The 24,055-nt window shown below is 40.2% G+C and overlaps 1 protein-coding gene across 13 annotated transcripts in view; it reads left to right on the top strand.

Annotated features, from left to right (window-relative positions):
* Positions 1–24,055, top strand: part of NRXN1 (neurexin 1) — a 1,209,846-nt gene that overhangs the window by 586,689 nt on the left and 599,102 nt on the right. For all 13 annotated transcript variants that reach the window (XM_018055223.1, XM_018055219.1, XM_018055217.1 and 10 more), the window contains 3 exons: positions 371–493; positions 12,876–13,257; positions 14,341–14,531. In XM_018055223.1, the coding sequence (XP_017910712.1) occupies positions 371–493; positions 12,876–13,257; positions 14,341–14,531 (696 nt within the window). The remainder of the gene's footprint in view (positions 1–370; positions 494–12,875; positions 13,258–14,340; positions 14,532–24,055) is intronic.

Genomic DNA, 24,055 nt, shown 5'->3' with positions numbered 1-24,055 from the left:
AGAGAGGGAAAAGTTTGTGCAAATTTGGGAGCATTGCTGTGTTGAGTGTGCCTATTTATGACAACAGGTGCGTTTGTTTGTCTTTGATTGATGCATAATGTTAAAGATTCTTCTTAAACTGTTACACCTGAATATCTATTAACTGGTGATTTTCCTTGCTTGCTGTGACTCTAATGGGCTTGAGATTTGATCCAGCCAGTCTCTCCTCCCTTGTCTTTTTCTCTCCTCTTTCCTTCATTCCTTTCTCTCCTCTCTCTCCCCCCTCTCCCTTGCTTCCCCCCTTTCTTTCTCTCTTTCTCTCACTCTCTGTGAGGTTCATTTGCTTGACTGATTCTGAGTGTCCATAATGACTGTTTGGCATATTCTACAGGCAAAGGTCCCGAGACCCTTTTTGCTGGCTATAACCTCAATGATAACGAATGGCACACAGTGCGTGTAGTTCGTCGAGGAAAAAGTTTAAAGTTAACGGTGGATGACCAGCAGGCCATGACAGGTAAAGCCCTCACCTTTGCCTTTGTTGAAGCTTTAGACTTTCCTATTTCTTGCAGGTGACCTTGAAAACCAAATGAATAACTTGAAGCTAATAGACACAGTTCATTTCTTATTCAGATTCTTCCAGCAGCAATTAAATTTAATAAGCTGCATGTTGTTTTCTTTTCTCTCAAATGAGCAACAATTATTTGTCATGTTCCTTTCCATTTAATAATTCAAGAAGTTATAATATATTTTAATTTTATGCTTTGATAAATATCTCAGGGCTTCATAAAATATTGAAGTTACTGTTTGGAGGCCAATTCCTGTTCAGTTTCCTTGTTATATATTTAGGGGATGAACAGCAGCAAGTTATACTTTTTACCTTCTGGATACATTGATAGATACGCTGGCATTCTGTCAGGTGAACTGCTTTTTATCCTAAGCTATGATAGATCATTTTTGGCCATTTAGCTCTGTTGGTTAAGCTCTAATGTTAAGAATGTTAAGTTCAGTCCCTGATTTGTGGATTTCTGACTGAGGTGAGGAATACAAGGGCCCACGCCAGAGACAGAGGGAAACCAAATGAAAGAGGAATTGGCTCACCTTTATTCTCTCTGCTGAAAATAACTTCAAGCATATGACCCGCTGGGATATTAGCTCCCTGTTTTTCAAGAGAACATCTTCCTGTTAATTATTTTAGTGCAGTGCAGGATGGTCCTTGTGCAGCACAGAAGTGTCTGTTCTACATTCCGTCTCAAGGGGGTTTCCATTCTCAGAGATCAGGTGGTTATATCAATGAAGAAGTAATGTGTATGGGATTTTAACTTTTAAGAGAATCATTCCGCAATTTAAATGAAGCAAACTACCAACCCACAGATCTTTTACTGTCTTATATTTCGTTAGCCCTTTATGGCTTTCCAAAACTTTTATCTTCCTGTGGGAGCAAACTTACTTTGTTTCAGAATCATCTGAAGAGCTTTAAAAGGATCATTTCCTGGCCAGACACCACAGAAAGTGTGAGAGGAGCCCATTATTATTATTTCTTAAAATGTCTCCAAAGAATTCTAATGCAGCTGGCCTATGGATTGGCATTTAAAAACCGCTGCTGTGTTATGCCATTTTATTCTCCCAGGAAGAAAATCAACCAGGGACTCATTAGTATAAGCCTTTATTCAAAATTGCCAAGCATAAGAAGTCTCTAAAGAAACTGTGTGAATTTAGGGGAGGGAGGCAGAATTTTTATAGAGCTTTGGCAGGAGTGTCAGCTGAAGTTCAGCTCGTTTTGGTAAAGGCAGTTCTTGGAAGAGGTGTAAATTGTTTTTGTAGATTAGCATCCATTGTTTGGACAGTCTGGCTTTTACCAAAAGGGACAGAAATTAGGGTCTAAGGTCATGTATAAGAGGTTGAGAAGAAATAACTGCCAGAGACAAGGACATGTGAAGGTCACATTAGAACATTCTTTAGTCCCTTAAGTTTGTCTCAAATCTCATATAGCCCTATGACATTGATGGGGTAGATGCATTCTCATTTTATAGATGAGGAAGCTGAGATTCAAAGAGGTAAAATGACATGTTACTTTGAAATGCCATTGTTACCAGAACTGAGAGAGAACCTAGGTTTATTTTTTTTAATTGTGTTTATTTGTTAACTTTAAAAAATTGTTTGCTTTTAACTAATGGTTCATTTATTTATATTTTTAATATCCTTATATATATATGACTATGATGAGTACTTTCTCAGATATAGCATGATTTTATGAGGCTTTTACAAATATGTATATATATAAACACATATCAAAATCACATGGTAATATCATCTGGGATAGTATATGATGTATTAAAAGGTTGAGTAAACAATTCATGTTCTTGAGGTTCAGAAGAGCTTAAAGATTTCAGGAATAGCTAGAGCAATCAATAATATCTGAAGGCTGTAAAAAAAGGATAATACAGATAAGATTATGTGGGGAAGGGTAGGATGGCTTGGATGAGGCTAGACAGACTAGTGTTCAGGCAGCCGAGAAGGTTTGTTTTGTTTCATGTAACCACAGCACAGCTGAAATGGCTAGAATGGCCTTGGGTGCCAATAGGTCAGTGCTCCAAATGAAGAAGTTGATATTTCACGGGTTTTCAAGCAGTTGGGAAGTCACTGCATTTAAGCTGGAAAGTAAGTTAAGAGAATATGTTTTGAGCAATATGAATTCTGTGCAATGTGCTAAATGTTTCAGAATGTAAAGCAGTAAAGTCCTAAACTACAGTGGCTGAAGACGGTATAGAAACAAAAGACTGGGGCAACACATTTTTAAAAAGTTTTGTTTAGAAATAATTTCAAATTTATAAAAAATTTCAAAAGTAAAACGACAGTGATATACTTTAACTATTGTGAGCATGTTATCCCATTTGCTTTGACATTTTCACTGTCTTTTTTTCTTAGCCAAGTGAGAATAAGTTACGTACTTAATAGCCCTTCACTCTAAATGTTATACTTCAGTGGACATTTTTTAAAGATATGAATATCCCTTTACAGAACAAAGAGCTACTAACTCCAGTAGATTTGGCATTGATGCAATACATTTCATCTGTCCTCTCACCCATATCCCCCTTTTCTCCATTAACCCAATGCTGTCTTTTGTAGCATTTTCACCTCTAGCAGAGCATGCAGTCTAGGGTCAGACACTGCATTTAGTGTTCATGTCTTTTTAGCCTCCCATTGAAGACATTGCCATAGACTTTCTTTGTCTTTGATTACATTGACAAATTAAAAAGATGTATAGTCCTCCAATATTTTATCCATGTAAAGTCATTCTTTGGGCTTATCTGGTGTTTCATGATGATTGAATTCAGGTTTTAACATTCTTGGATGAAATACCACATTGTTGATTATGTGATCTTCTGATAGTATCCTGTCTGGAGACAAACAATATCCATATCCTTGACTCATGATTTTAACACTTGGTCAGTATGTTGCCCAGTTTCTCAATTGTATTATTAATATGTTTTACTCCCTTACAACTAGTAAACTGTCTGTGGAGAGCCATATTAAGACAATGAAAATATCATAATATCTTCCTTAAATATTTGCCCCAGATTATCATCTACTGAAAGTTTTTCCTGATCCAGTCTTTAACACAGTAGTTATAAATGATTATTTCCAAACCCCATTACTCTTTTCACTTTTAGAGGCAATGCTTAGCATTTTACTGTATATAAGAGCTATCCCTTCTTTCTGTTTTCTTTCCTTTTCTTTTCTTCCTTCTCTCCCCATCTTCCTCCTTCTCTCCTTTCCTTCCTTCTTCCTTTCTTTCCTTCCTTCCTTATTGATATGGACCCACACATTTCTGTATTTTCAAATAGTTATACTTAATTATTTTGATGCTTAAAGTGTCCCTATTTGGGCCAGTGGGAATCCCATGAAGTTGGTCTCTGACCTTGTAACATGCCTTCACCTCACTTTTTTTTTTCCTCACTTTTTTTGGCAAAACAAAATATTTCAGGCACAGCTTTTACTACCATGCCTCATTCCTGGACTGAGACATTTACTTTCTATTTAGTGGAGAGAATTAGGTGCAGGTGGTTGTTATTGGTATGCTCAGCACTGCTTTACATCCTTTTCAGGAGGCTAAGATGGTAAATACACTCAAGTATCAATACATATACCTGAATATATATAGTCGCTTAGTTTAGTTGCTAGGTCATTTCCAACTCTTTTGTGACCCCATGGACTGTAGCCCACTAGGTTCCTCTGTCCATGGAATTTCCAGGCAAGAATACTGGAGTAGGCTGCCATTTCCTTCTCCAGGGGATCTTCCTGACCCAGGGATCCAATCCTCATCTCTTGCATTGGCAGGCAAATTCTTTTCTGCTGAGCCACTAAGGAAGCCCATAAGTATGTGTGTGTGTGTGTGTGTGTGTGTGTGTGTGTGTGAATTTGCTTTAATATGCTTCTCCACATATATATATACACACACATACATACAGATAAATTATATGTTCACACAAATATACATATACACATATTTTAGAAAACATGAGTTCACACTAGTACAACCATATCTACAGCATTGTTTCTTCCCCCATTTCTTGTTTTCATATCTCTTCTTCCAGTTTGGAACCTTGGCTCCCAGTGATGTCATTTTCCCATTTGCTCAATCCAGTAACACATCTGTGATAGTTTCAGAATTGCTTTACATTGTCCATCCCACAAGTAATAACCTGACTAAAAGCAATTCAGGATTAATTTGTGATTCTTTTCATTTCTTACTGCCCAAGATTTAATGTATATAGTCAAATACTATTTATAAGTAACTTTGATTAGTTTGTTTCTTTTCTTCCTTTCTTTTCTTTGAGTGTAGTTATATTATTCATTTGAAATACAGTTCATCTTATTGATTTCAGTTCTGTTTATTCCCTCCCATTCTTATGTACTTAATTACACTTGTGTGTAGAACATTAGCCTGCTTTTTAAATCAGTGCAACTATTTTGAATTAGGAAGTGATGAATAGAGTATGAAAATGATATCATAACAGAAAACTCCAGAAATGTTCCCTAAATGAATCACCAGCTAATTTTCATTAAAATGTAAGATATATCTTTTCAGTTGCATAGATTTCTACCAAACTCCTAAATGAATAATTACATTCTACATTAGTGAGTTGACTTCTTCAACTTCCAGTCAAAACATCATTTCTTTGTTTACTGCCATGTGTTTATATACCACTAGTGAACATAATGTTAGGAAGCGGAGTGAATAGGTACTTATATGGGTGTAGTTCGCTTATAGAAACAGGAACAAATAAATGATGGATTCAAAGGAGTACTCAGAATTGACACTGTTGGGACATGATTTCTAAGCTAATGTAACATGTTTCCACTCTTCTGCTCCTGGGCATGGCCTGTTTCTTCATGGTAAAGTAACCTGTGTCTCCTTGGCTGATTAATTTTGGGAAACTCTGACACCTACGACTTCATTACGAATTCATAGGCCATTGGCGAAGTTTCGCTCATGATCTGAAAGAAAAAAAACAAACTCTCTTTTAAGATTTCCAACTTTGGACAGCAGACACATTTGTTTCACAGATCTTTTTTCCTTCAGCAGGTATTAATAAAATTATAAGTCTGAGTCCACAAACTCAGGGGTGCAAGAAATGGCACGTTTATTAATTGTCTTTAATAACAATTTAAATGACACCTTAGGCCTTTCTTCTGGGTTTACAGAATATTTAATCATAGTCATATGGCCCCTACTCCCACCCACCCTGAATCACGCAGAAGCTCCTGTTGGCTTCTGTCTTCACTGATTCTCACCAAAAAGATAGTTCTCCTAGTTTGTCCTTTAAATTATAAGAACCCTATTGCTCCTGTCCTAAGTGGGGCAAAGAGTCCTTGCTGATTCTTGCAGCCTATGAACTATGGTTCAGTCCTCCTATATTGATCTCAGTAATTCTCTCTGAACCCCTGAATCTTATTAGATGACAGGATGTTGGTGCTTAGTACTGCTAAATCCCACCGATGTTCATCTCTCTCCCAGTCAGTGGTAATTGCCTCATCTAGTTCAGACCATCAAGGCATTCTGTTCATTTCGTTTTCCTTTGTTGAACACCTTGCAAGCTATTCCTTCACAAAAGGTTGGAAAAAGCACTGTTTTCCAGGAAGTTGTCTTCCACTTTTTGCCAAGAAAAAGCCTTTGAGGCAAAGTGCTAAAAGGGACTAGGCTAGTTTCTTAGAACTGAAGGAAGAACAAAGTACAGGCTAGCATTTCAGTAAATTAGCCTGCTATTTACTCTTTCTCAAAACTGCCAAGGCCTTAGAGCAGAAATTATATTCTATCTTCTTTCTGTTCTGTAGGAGTTGAACATTTTTTCAGTTGTGGAAACCAACTTGTTCTTTCTCAGAGTTAAAGGATAAATGGGCATATAAGCCAAATAAGCACTGATAATTTACCCAAATTATGCAACTCCCCCAGTACCCCAGACCAGCACTTTCCTTCCCTCAGCTCCCAGCATCTTGTTGCTCAGAGCTCAAGACAATGTTTTGTTTTTTGTTTTTCGCAGTAATTTACCTTGATGAGTTTTCACCTGGGTGATTCATATTTGGGAAATTATGTTTTGCCAAAGATATCATGAAAGTCAACAATTCATAACAATAAAAAAGTCAGCCTTGAGTTATATGGCATAGAAAGGTTTCCAAACACGCAGTGGAACTTTGCCATTGAGGCTTCAGTTTGGAATGGAATTTTTTTTCAAACATTCTAATGGCCACATGAAACTAGCCATGCCTCAGAAAAGCAATAAAGATTTCTTACTAAATTTTACAGCAAGTTCAAAAATCACTGAACAAGAAAGAAAATAAATAAAAGAAATCACTGGAGACTCTTCATGCAAAGTCCTATATTTTGATTACATCTTTAAATCAGAGTTTTATAAACTGTTAAGTTGAAAACAGTACAATACATACTCAGGCCATTCTTGGGAATGTCTGACTGCACTGAGGCTCATGAGGATAAGCAGTTGCCAGCAAAGAAACCCCAGAAGAGAGACATTCCCCAGGACTCTGATGAGAAAGTGTCCTATACACTATTTGGTATCCCAAGGTAGGGAGTTTTGGGGTTTCAATTTATCACCTAAACTGTCAAAAAAAATAATCTAGAATTATGTGTTTTGTATGTGTGTATATGGCCTTCATTGAACGCTATTCACCGCATATCCAGTTACCCAAGCCTGGATGAAGTCATCATTATTATATTCCTCTTCTCCAGCATTCTATACATTATCAGTAAATCCTGAAATTATATTGGCAAAATGGTCTAATTTTGTCCATGGTTTTCCATTTCTAACATAAACAGTCTACTTCAAATTGTCTCGTCTATTATATCCATATCAGAAAGATTAAATACACATACACACACAGTTTCATGGCTCATGTCTGCCTAAAACCCTTCAGTAGCTCCTAATATAATCCGGAGACACTGTGATATCTGACCTCTTACTCTTCCGATCTCTTCTGAGCACTAACCTCACCTGCTTATGCCTCTCCAGCCACACTCCCTGGCTCTTTCTCCCACATGCCTCTGTTGATCTGTTTCTCCTTTCTGGAATCCACCTTTCCATTCCTATCTTACAGTTTTTAATGTGGCTTTTCGTTTTTCAGTCCTTCAATTTTAACTTAAATATCCACTCAAACACTTGCCCCGTCCCATATTTACCAGCACAATTTGCTGTGTATCAAATACCTGGCATTTTTTTTTCAGTTTTATCATTATATAGTTAATTATTTTCTTACCTGGTTTTGTCTATTTTCCCCCAATAGACCATACATTTTGTGAAAATAGGAGCCAAGTCTGGTCCTTTCAACATTATTTCTTACTTGCCTGACATAGCACCTGACTCATGCATATAGCCCACTCTCAGTAATTTTCAATACCTTTTCATGAATCAATGAGTCGATCTAAGGCTAGGGTCAGGGGTGGTGGATCATTTTGTTCTGCAGCAGAAATGTAACCCAAGTCAGAGTAGGACTCAACATAAAATAGTAGATCTTGCCATCTGTTTTGGTAAAAAGATTTGATTTAGAAATTGAGCTTTGTATACAAACAACACAAGCCAGAAGTTTGACTCTTAATGGAGATTATCATCAACCTGGATACCAGACACTTTGATCAGAAGCATTTTGCTAATTCCAAATCTCCTTTCCACTGAATGTCTGGGAAAGATGCTGCATCCCTTAATGAGTGAAGTCTTAACAATATTTCTCCTTCAGTGTCCTTAATGTTTTCTTAGTCAATATATGTACACAGTAGAGGTGGCTACAGTGCTGACTGAAGATTAAACATTAGAATAAATTCTGAAAAATAAAGGATTTTTAAGAGGCAGCCATTAATGTTTTCTTCAGTGGATAATGGCTTTAAGGTGCTAATTCTCCTTCATAAGCAAGCATATCTGCCATTACTGTCAAGGCGATTTATGTATGCTTATTAAAGAAAGAATAGGCTTTTGAACATGGGCCATAATGATTTTTCTTGTAATTGGGCCATGGTTGCTCCAATGCTGCCTTACTACTTTTTTATTATTTATGGTCTGCATATATATTCTATTCCTTTGAGAAAAGAAAACAGACATTACATATTATTTTTATCACTGACCTTCTTTCTCAGTTCTGCTGAACAATGTGCTTTCGTCTTTCAGAACTGCCAATAAATGGACAATTTAGAGTAATATATAATTTCAAGTATTAGAAATATTTTTTTGGATATTCCCTTACTATCAGTTGGCTCATTCATGTAGCTTTTAAAAAGAAACTTGATAGTTTCAGGATCTGGGTGGGTACATCAGGTTAAGACTCAGATTTTAATATAATGAAAAAGATAAAATAATCAATATAAGGAAATGTAAAAGCCCAAGTCATTTTTTTTTTACCTTTGCAGATTCTTCATTCTATATAGCTTACTAATTCAATGTTACTGGCACCACTAGAGATTTGTACTTGAAAGTTATTAAAGGCTAATTTTGAAGCTTCCCTGGTGGCTCAGATGGTAAAGCGTCTGCCTGCAATGCGGGAGACCCGGATTTGATTTGATACCAAAGAGGTAGTGCCACACAGAGTAGTATCAAGGTCACTGAATAAAAGAACTGAAGAAGGGGATAAAAATGGTATCATAGCATAAATCACAGCAAAATCCTCTATGACCCACCTCCCAGAGTAATGGGAATAAAAGCAAAAATAAACAAATAGGACCTAATTAAACTTAAGGCTTTTGCACAATGAAGGAAACTGTAAGCAAGGTAAAAAGACAGCCTTCAGAATGGGAGAAAATAATAGCAAATGAAGCAACTGACAAAGAATTAATCTCAAAAATATACAAGCAGCTCCTGCAGCTTAATTCCAGAAAAATAAACAACCTTATCAAAAAATAGCCCAAAGAACTAAACAGACATTTCTCCAAAGAAGACATACAGATGGCTAACAAACACATGAAAAGATGCTCAACATCACTCATTATCAGAGAAATGCAAATCAGAACCACAATGAGGTACCATCTCACGCTAGTCAGAATGGCTGCTATTCAAAAGTCTACAAACAATAAATGCTGGAGAGGATGTAGAGAAAAAGGAATCCTCTTACACTGTTGGTGGGAATGCAAACTAGTACAGTCACTAGGGAGAACAGTGTAGAGATTCCTTAAAAAACTGGAGCTAGAACTGCCATATGACCCAGCAATCCTGCTGCTGGGCATACACACCAAGGAAACCAGAATTGAAAGAGACATGTGTACCCCAATGTTCATCACAGCACTGTATACCAATAGCCAGGACATGGAAGCAACCTAGACGTCCATCGGCAGACGAATGGATAAGAAAGCTGTGGTACATATACACAATGGAGTATTACTCAGCTATTAAAAAGAATGTATTTGAATCAGTTCTAAGGAGGTGGCTGAAACTGGAGCCTATTATACAGAGTGAAGTAAGTCAGAAAGAAAAACACCAATACAGTATGTTGCTAAGTCACTTCAGTCGTGTCCGACTCTGCGCAGCCCCGTTGACGGCAGCCCACCAGGCTTCCCTGTCCCTGGGGTTCTCCAGGCGAGAACGCTGGAGTGGGTTGCCATTTCCTTCTCCAATGCATGAAAGTGAAAAGTGAAAGTGAAGTCGCTCAGTCATGTCCAACCCTCAGCGACCCCATGGACTGCTGCCTACCAGGCTCCTCCATCCATGGGATTTTCCAATACAGTATATTAATCCATATATATGGAATTTAGAAAGATGATAATGATGTTCCCTATATGCGAGACAGCAAAAGAGATACAGAGATAAAGAACAGCCTTTTGGACTCTGTGTGAGAAAGCAAGGGTGGAATGATTTGAGAGAATAGCATTGAAACATGTATATTACTATATGTGGAATAGATCACCGGTAAGGGTTCGATGCGTGAGACAGGGTGCTCAGGGCTGGTACACTGGGATGACCCTGAGGAATGGGATGGGGAGGGAGGTGAGAGGGGGTGTTCAGGATGGGGAACACATGTACACACATGGCAGATTCATATCACTATATGGTAAAAACCCCTACAATATTGTAAAGTAATTAGCCTCCACTTAATTAATTTAAAAAATGAAGTCATAGGAGAAACCAGAATTTCTGAGGATTTAATAGTATTATTGTTATCGAATTGTAGCTTGATCTGCTCGCCACATGACAGGCCAATAATCGGGACACAAGGTGCTGAGGCAAGGAATAGCAACTTTATTCAGAAAGCCAGGCATCAGAGACAATGGCAGACTAGCGTCCTAGAGTCTTGTCGGGTCTGAATGCCAGTTTCCTAGTTTCTTTTACAGGACAGGGAGGGTGAGGAGGTACCTAAGTAAAGTAAAAAGGCCAGAATTCTTGCAAAATATTTCCTGGCTTGGCCAGCTTTGGGGAGGGGGTGTGTTAATTATCCTGTTTTCTGCAGCCATTCACAGGGGTCAGAGTCAGAATGTCTCCCTGTGAGCCAAGCAAAGGCACTTTAATCTTCAGGTGGAGAGGCAGGATCCCCTCCAAGCAGGACATTATGTATGCTTACAGCTATAAATAGACAGCATCCTTTTAGTGATTATAGTTACAAAAGCAACGAAATACAAAGGTTGAAGTAAAAGAAACAGATCCAACAAGGAATCAGATTTTGCTCTTTCCTGTTGCGTTTTTGCATGGGAAAGACAAGAAAGAGGCATCCTGGGGAGGAGAGAGAAGGGAGAGCTATTTATAGTGGTAATTTTTGTCTTGAAAAAAAAAAAACACATTTGCAGAGAAGGAATCAGAACAAACTAATAACTGAAAAAGAAAAACTCACAGCATATTAAGGGATGACAGGAACTGTTGTCACGATCAAGGACTAGCAAAGAGGTTCAGGAATTAAGAAGAGCTAAGTACCACTTGGGGGAGAGTTTTTAATACCAATGAGTTTATTAGTATCAAAATCAATTGAGTATGCCAGCAATTTTTATTGTACAACAAAAAGTATGCCTTTTATAATTTAATAACAGAGATTTCTTTTCAAATCTCACCTAGTATTTTGTTGTCTTGATGAAAGAAATGGAAATCTGTCAAACTGGCTGAAGGAGGCCCAGGACAGGTGATGTTCAATCTTTGTTACATGTGGGAAGAAGGTTCAGTGCCTTTTCTCAGGTCTGAGACTGGGATCAGTTCTAATTCATATTTTCATTAATATCAGGGATGATGGGATAGGGTAAGCTCAATACATTTTCCAATTATGCCAAATTGAGTAGTGAAGCTAACACCTGGAAGAACTTGATTGCAAGTTAAATGACATTTTTGAGTTTCTAAAGAAACTGAATGACAGTTTAATTAGACAAGAACAAGATGCTGGGGACAAATTACTAGTGATGATAAGAGTAATTTATGCTGTGCTTTAGAAAACAAGTTCACATCTTTGTTAATTTTTATTTAAACCTTGATGGTAGGTATAGTTATCACTCTGGAGGTAAAGACAGGACTGGGTAAGCTTTCAATGGGGTTGGTACAGAAAGATGGTGGGATGAACAGGGATGAAGTTGAATTGAAGAGTGAATCACTAAATAACTTGTCAACCAAGCTTCACATTATGGTGTTTAAGATTATACCTTGGGATAATGTGAACTAATTTTACTGGTATTCTAAAAACTGGACATGCCTTGAATCAGTATGTTGTGCTCAATTTTGATATCCAAAACCTAAGTGCAAGGAAAATAGCAGAGGTCCAGAAAAGATGAACAGAAATTCTGCTTGACTAGGAGACTAGCTCTAGGAAAGACTGGAAATTATTCAGCACCAAAAAGGGAAGGTGCAAAGTACATATTTAATTTCAAACACATTTTCATGGTTCATATTGGAAGAACAGTCAGCAGGTCTTCAACACTTCTGTTGCTGTTGGAAAATATACTGTTGCTTTTTTTTGTTTTTCTTGAAGTACATTCTCAATAAAGACAAACATCACATCACCGTGGAGCTGGGGTGCATCACTTTCTGTTGGGATGATGCAGGATAATCATTGCCCCTAATCCTTCTCCCTCTCTCTTGCCCTCCTGCCCTCTCCCTCTTCCTTCCTTCCTTTTCCTTTCTCTTCTTCCTTCCTACCAATTCTCCATTCCTTTCTTCACTTCTTTCTTCTACCTGTAAAAAAATTCTAAAACTTTAGTGAATGTAAAATTTGGGGCAGAGCTTAACACTTGAGCTAAGAAAGTTTTATTAATATTATCTGATTCAGTCTCACCCTGTAAGGTCATTTCTTTGTTTGTTTGTTTTTTAAATATAACTGAATATCAAGGAGGTATGTAGATCCTTGCATTTTAAAATGTGATATTGTTATGGAAGTCTAAAGTTGAAAGTGCCCTGTAGATGCAGAAAATAGTAATAGACTATCTTCCCTTTTAGGTCAAATGGCAGGAGATCATACAAGGCTGGAGTTCCATAATATAGAGACTGGCATCATCACGGAACGCCGGTATCTGTCTTCTGTTCCCTCCAACTTCATTGGACACCTGCAGAGCCTGACATTTAATGGAATGGCATACATTGACTTGTGCAAAAATGGCGACATAGATTATTGTGAGCTCAACGCCAGGTTTGGCTTCAGGAACATCATAGCAGACCCTGTCACCTTTAAGACCAAATCAAGCTATGTTGCCTTAGCTACATTGCAAGCCTACACGTCTATGCATCTTTTTTTCCAGTTCAAGACAACATCCCTAGATGGACTAATTCTGTATAACAGTGGGGATGGAAATGACTTTATTGTGGTTGAGTTAGTTAAAGGGTAAGTATAGGTCTGTTCAATGACAAATAATTAGAGCTTTGGGAAAATGAACCTCATTTTCCTTAACTATACATTAATCAGAAGAAGGAAGGTGGTTTGCAAATAAAGCATTTGTTTAAATCCCTTCTTACATATCTTATAAAGCTAAGAGGGATTCAGTGCAGTTCTTTATACCTAAATTTCCATACATAAAGTACAAATAATGTCAAGTTTTGATTTACCATAGGCATTACATAAATCTTGCTCTTCACATGTGCCTTTCTTTCCTATGTACGTGGTAATTCTACAAAAGAATTTCTACACACTTGTCGGCTAATTTGTGCTAAGTTAAATAGCTAATGCATACAATCAGATTATTTCAAGCCACAGTATCCCATTTAACTAAAGCTTAATTCTATGTCAGAGTTTCTTGAAGAATTTTAAAAGATTTTTGTGACATTTTCTTGAAACTTCCACTTCAGTGGATCTTCCGGACCCAAGGATCAAATCCAAGTCTCATTGGTAGACAGGTTCTTTACCACTGAGCCACCAGGGAAGTCCATATATATACTCTCACGCACACTTCACATTCCAACTGCAAGGTGCATGGATGCCCATGACCAGCGGGGATACAAGTAAACACAGGAATTTAGCAGAAAACCACCAGAGAGTTTCCTAAGAGGGTCTTGTGTAGAGGTTCAGGAGAGTCAAGGAAGGTCATGCACAGGTTCAGGGAAATTAGGAAGATCTGTGAATCCAGGTGAAAGAAGCTGAGGATTGCCAGGTCAGTGTGGTTGGCAGAGGATGGAGAAAGTGGTGACAGCAGAGAGTGTGTAGTGATAGATGCTTACTTTCCACAGTGATGAAGTGGAATGTGGACCGCAATTTTAGAAGTATGTTCACTATTTCCTGTATTGAACACAATAAAGAATCCTCCTTCCTGAAACAGACTAGTGTTTCCTACATGTTTCTGTACAACTCACTCTGATGAGTTCCAGCAAAGACACAACCACCTGAAAAAGAGATCTATTTGTTACATCTAGTGTGACTCCATCAAAAAATTCAAACAGTGATGGCACTTTCTCACCTTCCCTTTTTTCCCAGGTACTTACATTATGTGTTTGATTTGGGAAATGGTGCTAACCTCATCAAAGGGAGCTCAAATAAACCTCTTAATGACAATCAGTGGCACAACGTGATGATATCAAGGGACACCAGCAACCTCCACACTGTAAAGATCGACACGAAAATCACAACGCAAATCACGGCAGGAGCCAGGAACTTGGATCTTAAGAGTAAGTGTGCGAAGTCAAAGCAGCAGGCAGGAACACACGTGGCTGTGAACATGTGACACGTCCTTGGCTTTGGGTGTGTGTGTGTGTGCGCCTTCTGCAGCGACTGACCAGAATTTCATCTCTAGCATGTAGTTAATAATACAGCACACAAGTGTCTGTTCCTCCTTTTATATGGTAGAAACATATGTATTTTTAATAGCAGCTCAAAAAATACAACACCTAAGAATTCATGCATGATTAAAATTTAAAGAGTGAGAAAAATGTATTCTTAGTCATGTTATTATAAAGAAAAGTAGGTGTTTGCAACACCTTTTAGTCCCAACAGCTTTTAATCAATCTGGAGTCAAGTTAACCAGATACCTAATGAGTTTCTTCTAGAGCTTATTAGTTTTCTTTTCTTGGTGGGATTTCCTAGATACATACGGAGCCTCTGACCAGCAGGGATCGGAGGCTGGCTTGCACCCTGAGTCTCTGATGATGAATCTGCCCAACCCACATACACCAATGCAAATGTTCTTTCACCAGCTGCTAAGAAAGTCGTAACAGACTCTTTTCCTTCCTTATTGGTACTTGATTACTCAAATGAGCAAGACAAAATGCTTAGAAAACTTGTCAGTAATAGGAGAAAATAACAGAAGTGTCTATTTGAGTGGGACTTTGTGATTCACTCAGAGCATATCCATAGATTCTGTCTCATTTACCATGCCAGCAAACGTTGGACAAGTGGTTATTAGCACTTTAATATGATTGCAGGAAATTTGAGCTTTGAATGACTTGCCCAGGGTTAAAACAACTGCTTCAGCAGACCAAAACATAACCTCAGTTCTGACACACGCCCCCTCCATGGCTCCTTCTGTTCTAGCCTATGTTCCAAAGCCCTGTGGGAATCATCATGGTCACATGTTTGCCTGGCAAGAGCTGTTCATTTATATTGATAAGATCTTTCCCTTTGATTTGAAAGACAAATACATAGGGGAATTGGGAACTGGAAAGAGAAAATCTTTCTTTCTAGAGAAAAAATATTCTTTCTAAGCAGGGTGAAAGAAGAAAGAAAAGGATTTCACTTTCTGTAATTGCAGAATCTATTTACAATCCCGGTACTTTATTTGTCTAACACACAAAGTATGTGGTGATGGCTGTAACCCTTGTCTCAGAGTCAGACTCTTGTTAACTTCAAAGAGAGCCTGTTTATGCCCACAAATCTAATAGGTGAGCTCAAAAAGTAAAATGCAGCCCAAAGGAAATGCTATTTTACAGGCTAACCCTGTTTCTTCTCTCTGACTGATGTGAAGAGAGGGCATTTTCCCTCCCTATCTCGTGGGGGCCCCAGTTTTGCACAGCAGGCTCAGGTTCATTGTCAAGGAAAAGGGAGAGACTGTAACAGTGTGCTGGCCGTGTCAGACACAAAAGCGGAAGCAAAATGGGGTTCTGTTTGTGTAGGAGGAGACCTCGGTAAGCGTAAAGGAGCTTCCCTAGGAACTGAACACCAGGTGGGAGGCTGAAACGGCTGGAAGAGAAGCAGCTCATGGCTGAAGTCTGTGGCATGCGCAGAACTGCTCAGACCTAAGAGAGAGGCGGTGCCGGGCAGTGGGTATTTCATAGGACAAGCAGGATGCTGTCTCCTGAGAAATAACTATTTGCCTATTGTTCCTTAAAAAATCAGAGTGAGGGTAATTGGATGACATCGTATGGGATTCTTTCTAGTGGTGGAAGGGACTTTTACAAACCTAAGAAACCCTCAGAGCTGATTTTTATTAAAGCATGGAGTGTTTTGTGATTCTAAATGTAAGAAAGGCTTTATCTGTAGTAAAAATGAAAACTATGAGTTGAAAATAATATTTTATATAATATAAAGATGCTAACTTTTGACTCCTGACTGAGTGCCTTTGTGTTCAAAAAAATAGCACAATTTACGTTGGAGGTAAATTTCTCAGGTGGACAAAGATTCTATACTAATGATTATGCCCCCTTTTACCTTGTGAAATTCCTTTGTGTTTAGACTTACCAGAGTGTGCCAGAAAGTAAAACCAAGTTTCTAAAATTAAAACTTAAACATTAAAAGGCAAACCTGTGGACCTGCAGTTGGATGTGTGATCCAATGGCAGCAATAACCCCAAGAAGCCCCCTTTCCTTGTGTGTCCCCAGCAAGAGGGAATCTGCGGAGAACCTGTGGTCCTGGGGTGGACATCTCCCCGCTTCTGCAAGCACAGCGTTTTGGTGTGTGCAGCCAGGGGCCCTGGTCAGATGAGGGGTATTAACTGTTTGTTTTGTGCTCCATGTGGAGAGCATGGCAGAAAAAAAGGGCAGTAGGGTTCCTGTCACAAAAAGCTTTCTGTTCCAAGAAGGCTGACACTAAGCGAACATTTACAGGACAGAGAACAGGATTCCCTAGACCCACATCAGGACTCCGAAAGTAATCAGGTATCACCACGTAGAGTATTAGAGGAGGGAAGTTCTCAGAGATACCCTGAAGGAAGAGCAACGAGACATTGTTTCTCCTTCCCACCTGGATGCCCCCTGGAATTAGGAGGGCTCAAGGAGAAAGGAGAACATCCTCAGGCACTCTTCACTCTGATTTCTTTTGGGGGGTGGGTCTAGTTGCTCTACAATGTTATGTGTGTGCTGTACAATGAAGTGAATCAGCTATATGTATACATACATCCCCTTCCTCTTTGACGTCCCTCAGCCCACCCACATGCCATTCCTCTGGGTCAAAACAGAACACCAAGCTGAGCTCTCTGCTATACCACGGCTTCCCACCATCCATCTATTTTACACATGGCCGTGCACACTCGTCAGTCCCAGTCTCTTAATTCACTCCCCTCCATCCACACACCGGTTCTCTATATCCACATCTCTATTCCTACCCTGCAAATAGGTTCATCTGTACTATTTTTCTAGATTCCACATATAGGCGTTAATATACTATATTTGTTTTTCTTTTTCTGACTCATTTCACTCTGAATGACAGACTCTAGGTACATCCACATCAGTACAAATAACCCAATTTCATTCCTTTTTAATAGCACTGTTTCCTTGGCACGCTAGCTAGTCATGTAGGATTCAGCCACTCTAAATACAAGAACAATGAAAGGTGATTGACTTTAGATAATGATTTTATTTTGTAATTTTTTTTTTTTTTTGCCCTTATAGAATTAAAAGAAAACGATCAGGTTTTGTCTACACTCTGTACGGTCATTGCCACATACTTTAGATCCTCTCATAGTGAGATCTCCCTGATTAAAAACATCAGTTATGTGGTGGGGTTCATGGCGTTCATATTTCTGCACCCTTCTCAGACAGACTGAAGCAATGATCTTTTGAGAATGATGTACAGGAAAGGCCAGGAGTCTGCACTTTTAAAGTGAAAGTGTTAGTTGCTCAGACCTGTCTGACTCTTTGCGACCCCATGGACTGGGACCCAGGCTCCTCTGTCCATGAACTTCTTCAGGCAAGAATACTGAGTATCCATTGCATTCTCTAGGGGATCTTCCAGACCGAGGGATCCAATGCAGAACTCCTACACTCACTAATCCAGATGCTGAGGTTCAAAGCCCTGAAAAAATGCAGTGACTATGCTGAGGCCAAATTTAACTCACTTTCGAATTTTAGTGTGAAGGCTGCTTTTGCTTTCATATTAGCATTTTACTTTTGTTTTCCTAGTTCTCAGCCAAAGTGATCTTTGGTTGCTTCAAGAGCCTTGGGAATATTTTTATTTCCTATGTAACCATACCAGAAAAAGACACTAGAGGGCAGCATAAGGCTGCAAAACCTGCGTCTGGGAGCCTGGTGGGGCGGGGGAAGTGTCTCTCTAGTTTCCGCTGGCGCTGGGAAGCCGACTTTGTCTTTTTGCCCAACCAGAATTCCACGGTTAGTCTTCGGAATAACACATGGTTCTGTTTGTGGCTCTGTTTCACTATATAGACAGTGGCTTGTGTGGAAATGTGCAAGCTAGATGCTGATTACCCCATTCCCCAGGTTGACTGGGAAGAAGGTGGTCAGAGATGGGCGAGAGTCTAATGATCTCTCAGAAGAATCCCCGCCTGTGACCTTGTTCAAATTGTCTTTCATGACGCCGCCACGTTCTCAGGGGGTTGCATGTCTCTCCCCGCTGACACAGTTTTGCTTTCATCTTTATTTCCCAGCTGTTTGTGTCCCATTCTCTCTGGCTTTCATGTACAAGCTCTTGCTATGGAAAGAGCAGCAGAAACTTGCTCTGTGCAGTGATTGCCTAACACAGCTGTACCTGCTTGCATTGTGGAACTTCTGGGTCCTGCCCCCTTTAGAAAGAGAAAGGGTTGGCTTAACGCCTCCTGCTGTCCCTTCCCTTGTTCCTGTATTTGACACGTCTGTTTGCTTGCATGTGTTTGTACATGGGAAGGAGCTCCTGTATATTGACTCCCTACTAAACACTAAATGGATTTTTTTATTATTTATGGGGTGTTTTTTTTTTTTTCTATTTTACACAGTCTCTGACACTATAAAATACAGTTTAGGGAACTACTTATTATTCAAAGTTAATTTTTACATTAAAAAAATAGATTTAAATGAGGTTATTTTACTTACTCCTTGCAATTGATTACCCAGGGATTTGAATTGAGGTCAGTCTTGCTCAGTCGTTAATCTAGTTCAAGAATAAAGATGGAGGGAAGGGTCATCTTTGCCTCCTACCCAAGCCCCAGTGTTCCTTGGGTCCATGGTCCCCCTTTCTTAAGGCATTACTTAAGTTTATCCTTCAGCAAATTGAGGAAAATTTCATGAGGAGAAAATGAATGATTCCTAGGTGCAGAGGATACAGTGCCCTCAGGTGGCCACTTAGCAAAATTACTTAAAAGGGGATAATTCACTTACAGAGCAACCTGTGGGTCAGCTCAGGCAGAGCTTGGCCCCCTCTCTCTCATACCCCACGTTCCTTGCCCTCGTGGGCCCTGAGCGGGCGCTCCCTCTGCCCTCCCATCTTGTCTCTTCCCTTGTCAGCGCATGAGCAGCGTCTGCCTGTTAGCGTCCCTCGTAGCCCTCCTTACACCCACCTTGAAAAGCAAACACCTGCTATTGTTTATCCAGGTTCTAAGCCACTAAGAGCTCCCCTAGGCAGAGACAACCTGACCAGGGCTTCCTTTACAAATAGGTTCAATCTCTAAGCAGAGATTTGAAGATAAATAGCATTCTTGCTCTTTTCATCTTGATCTCATATCAGTCCCTATTACTCAGCTACCTACCCATATAGACCACATAGGCCCCCTCTTTCTTCTGTGTTTTTGACAGATCATTACTGTACAACATCAGTGATCCAGATTCTATTCCAAAGCTCTGGTCATGTTTAAATACACTCTGACTTTGTGTACTCAGCCAAGTGACATCTGACAGCCTGCTTGCCTTGCCCAGATAATTTGCACAAATACGAAACTTTCAGTCTGACTTTGAGCTTAGCCTTAAAGCAGGAGATGGCGTTAAGCATGTTGTCTGTCCTGTTGGTTAGGCTGTCTTTATTGCATTTCTTTTTCTTTTTTTTTTCAGTTTGTAAGGGAAAGAGATTTACTCACATTACTTCAGCTAATGGGAGATTATTTTAAGGACCCATTAGGAAGTAAGAGAGACAAGACATCCTTTCAGCTACTGAACAGTGCAGCCACGCAGAGAGCAAGAACTTTGTTCTAACTGTCATACTGGGGTCTCAAGAGCAACCCTCATAAGTGTTTCCTTGGATATGAGTGCCCGTGTGTGCATGTATGATGAGTTGCTACAGTCGTGTCTGACTCTTTGTGACCCTTTGGACTGTAGCCCTCCAGGCTCTTCTGTCCATGGGATTCTCCAGGCTAGAATACTGGAGTCTGTTGCCATGCCCTTCTCCAGGGGATCTTCCCAGCCCAGGGATTGAACCTGCATCTCCTGAGGCTACTGCATTGCAGGTGGATTCTTTATCTCTGAGCCGTCGGGAGTACCCACTGCTCCCTAATCCAAGCCTACACCTCCAGCCCTCTCTCTGCCATGTCTGCTCCCACATAGATCCTTCTGCTTCTGCCTCATGGCTTCTACCTGTTACTTTCTCTCCTGTATGTATTTCCACTTCTGTCTACTCTCCTCTTCTTCTCACTTTCAGATTTCCCCAAAGACATGCTCTAATACGGTGAGTGGACCTCTCTAGAACACAGCTTCATGGCGTTTGCCCTGCTGCTTGTGGTCAGGCTTACTTCCTCAGACCCAGTAGCTATGAACACAGAGGTAGATTTGCATGAGATTAAACTGGAGCTTAAAAGATGGTCCCTGGGGAGGAGGCTGTGTGTTGGAAGGCTCTCATAGCTTCTCAGAAGGGAGCAGGATGATTTGCTTATTCAGAAGGTGCTAAGCATCACGGCAGAAGGTGAAGAGGAGGGAATGAAGGGGTTTTAGGTGGGAGAGTGGAGTATTATGGTAAGCTTAAGAATCATTCCTTTGACTTTGGTACAGAGGATGGGCTAAGGAAAGAGGCCACTCTGGAGGCAATTGTCAGAGTGCAGAACAGAGACAATTGGGCTCTGAGTACATAAAAGTGAGACTTGACATTTTTGTTAAGCCGTTCCCATATAAGAACTGAAAGACAATTGGAGAAATGAAACTATTGTTTCTCTCCTGACTTCTCCATTAAAATCTCAGGCTTTGCAGAAATCAGTCTCATTCTCTTCTTTGTACTATAATGAGTTTGTCAGTTTGTTTTAATCCCACTCTCCCTCCCCACTGACACCCAGCCCCACCAAGACACCCTTTCCTCCTCATGCCCAGTTCCTCAGACCTGCTGTCTAATGTGTTGCTTGGAAGCTGTTCCTTCTTCTTCCTTAAAACCCTTGGAGCAGCTTCCATGACTGCCACAGAGTTTAAGTTCTTTATTCCCTACCAGCAACTCTGACTCTGTTTTCTTTTTTAATTTATTTATTTTTAATTGGAGGATAATTGCTTTATAATGTTGTGTTGGTTTCTGCCATACATCAACATGAATCAGCCATATGTATACATATGTTCCCTACCTCTTAAACCTCCCTCCCACATTCCACCCCATCCGACCCCTCTAGGTTCTTTTTTTTTTTTTTTCCCCAATTCCTTCACTCATGTATTGATACTTGTTTTCTGTTTTGTGTTTTTTTTTTCAACTCCCATCAACTCTATTATCTAAAATTTCTTTTCCAACTGTTAGACTCCTGGGAACTTTTTACCCAAAGGGATCTGGGAGACACTTTGATCTGAGCCTTTCCTTTTACAGATGAGAGAAACATGCTCAGGAGAGACTGCACAACCAGTCAGATAGTGTTCTAGATCTGGCTGGTCTTCAAATCCCCAGTTTAACACTTTTCACAAAAGACCAGGGAAAACAAATTGTATTAATATTTCTTGGATTCACCTCAGTTGACTGCTATTGACCACCTGGAACACGTGCAGAAAATAAAGGCAAAGCCTTCTGTGGACTCAACAGAGAAAGCAATGCGTATGGTTGGCCACAGGTTCAAGATGAAGCCTGGTAGCATGTGGGCCACCCATTAGCTTTTTTTTCTGGTGCAACTTTAAGGACTTCTGTCCTTCCCCTGACTTTGGAAAAGTCCTTTCCCTGATGCTGGGAAAGATTGAAGGCAGGAGGAGAAGGGGACGACAGAGGATGAGCTCTTAAAGCTGCCATGGATGCTGTGAAGAACAAAACGCCTGCATGTGCTCAGAGCTGAGTCCTTAAGGGCCAGGTGACTGCTCACAGGGCCTCAGCCTCATCACAGCCACGTCTTCCATGTGTGTCCCTCTTCAGGGAGCATCAGGAGTGTGGCTGAGCTGTCTTCTTGGAGGCTGAGCTTCTCTGCCAAAAGCTCCCGACTATTGTCATCTCTCTCACTGAAGAAGGACTTGAAGTCTTAGCTTTCATTGCTCTCAGACCTCCCTCTTCTTTTTTTTTTTTCCTAAGGGGAGAGAAAGACAAAGATTTGGGGGGTTATAAGAAGCATAAACCCATTCAGATGAACTTAAAGGAGGGAATGGGGCAGAGTGTAGCATTCCAGGAGCCCAAGGGCAAGAAAGAGAAAGTTTACAGCTGGAGCTCTTGAGAACAGGAAAGCTGTCAGCAACCAGCCAGCCTCTCTTTCTCTCCCAGTCTCCACCAGGGCTGGGAGCTGCCTTCTCCCAACTTCACAGGGAGACCACATGCTCTCCTTCTCTGCACACTAGTTTTCTCTGCTTTCACCAGCATTGGCAAAATTTTGGCGTTCCCAGACCTGGCCTTCCACCCCTGACCAACTCAGATACCCAAGAGCAACTCACTTGAGTTTGGGAGTCCCAGTGCCACATTCTTGGGGAAGTAAATTTGATTGGAACTCACATCCTGTCTATGATCAGGAGGCAGGGTCACACTGTAGAAATATGGCACCTTGGATTTGTTGAAGAAACATTTGGACAGTCTACTTGGGGTGTAAGCAGAGCCATCAAGGGTTCTTGAAAGGTGACCTTGTAGCTGCTGTGCAAAAATCGACGGGATGGGGTTGCCTTGCTATGGAGCAGGGGCTGGAGATTGAGGCTACAGTCATCTAGATGGTGGGAAATCAGGCATTGTATGGCACCAATTTGTTCAGATGACTAAGATCATAAATGCTTGGGCTGGACAAAAGTACTTTGTGGTGGAGACAGAGACTGTGTTCATCGGGAGTGAGGCAGCACAGGGGATACAGAAGCCAAAGCAGAACTCACAGTCTCCCTGGAATTCACAGGAACACAGGAGGAAGGAGCTAGATTCTCATCCTCTGTGGATTGGAAAGATTCAAACAAGGCTCCTCTAGAACTGTAAGGAAAGAGGGGCCCCAGCTGGCATCTGGGTAATGTTTCAATTGCTAGTTATACATCTCAGAAGTGAATACTACTATAATTTTCAGGCAGTTGTTCCACTGAGTTGGGGTTTCTTGATAATGCATCTCCAGCCCTCTTTTGCTGTGACTCACAGGACAACTAGCTTCTACCCTTGACCCTGGATAGTTTGTCCAGAGCCATAGGTCAAAATGGGAATAGAATGGAAAATTGGGTAGGCATAGTACACAGTCACCCCTACTACTGTAGAGACGCTGCAAAGCTGGTTCTGCTGTCTTTACTCACTAGGAAAGCGCATTGTTAATGCCACTGTGCTGCTGGTGGCCCATCATTTTCATAAAATGGAGGGACCTCCAGAGCTACTTCAGAACCAAATTAGGTCAACCAGGCTTTCCTGTTAATACCACATTAATGTGGTTTTCTGGGTCCACTCTTACAAGGGACCCTTCCTTGGCCTTTGCAATTAATTATTGTGGTTTTTCTTAAGGGTAATGCAAGAAGCAATAAAGCTTTGTAATTAAGGTTCAGGCATGGGGTCAGACAGACTTGGTGAAATAGAATCTCTACCATTTATTTCTGTGTATCTTTAAGCCAGGTCCCCCATACCATCTTCTTCATCATCTGCTTTTCACTAAGCACTAGCTACAAGATTTGCATATACTATTCCCTTATTTTTTTGTGGCTAATTGCTAAGGCTGCTGTACTTATCCACATTG

This window comes from Capra hircus, chromosome 11 (assembly GCF_001704415.2).
Source record: "Capra hircus breed San Clemente chromosome 11, ASM170441v1, whole genome shotgun sequence".
Taxonomy (NCBI): domain Eukaryota; kingdom Metazoa; phylum Chordata; class Mammalia; order Artiodactyla; family Bovidae; genus Capra; species Capra hircus.
This window is presented reverse-complemented; position numbering and strand designations above follow the sequence as displayed.